The 292-nt window shown below is 51.0% G+C and overlaps 1 protein-coding gene across 1 annotated transcript in view; it reads right to left on the reverse strand.

Annotated features, from left to right (window-relative positions):
* Positions 1 to 162: 162 nt before the first annotated feature.
* Positions 163 to 292, reverse strand: part of PPDPF (pancreatic progenitor cell differentiation and proliferation factor) — a 1,729-nt gene continuing 1,599 nt past the window's right edge. Inside the window, exon 5 of the mRNA XM_010075283.1 lies at positions 163 to 168. Coding sequence (XP_010073585.1) covers positions 163 to 168 — 6 coding nt within the window. The remainder of the gene's footprint in view (positions 169 to 292) is intronic.

Below are 292 nucleotides of genomic sequence, written 5' to 3' on the forward strand. Positions count from 1 at the left end.
CCTGCGGTCTGAAGCTGTGCCATGTCCCAGGCTGGCCTCACCGGTACCGCCAGCACCGCTCTGACCCCCCGTCCTGGTTAAAGAACAACCCACAGGGTTTTAAAAGGCTGCTCAACTTTATTAGTTGCCATTGTACAAGTACAAGGTAAATAAAACGTGTTGCTAAGTCTGCGCAGAAAGGGCGTAGTTGCGTTAAGGAAGAGTAAAAAGGCTGGTGTGGGAATCGTTGCGGGTTTGCTGCAATTTTTTATTCCAAAGCAGCCCTTTGCGGTGGAGCAGCCTGCCTACTCTA

Source organism: Pterocles gutturalis, unplaced genomic scaffold (assembly GCF_000699245.1).
Source record: "Pterocles gutturalis isolate BGI_N339 unplaced genomic scaffold, ASM69924v1 scaffold16792, whole genome shotgun sequence".
Taxonomy (NCBI): Eukaryota; Metazoa; Chordata; class Aves; order Pterocliformes; family Pteroclidae; genus Pterocles; species Pterocles gutturalis.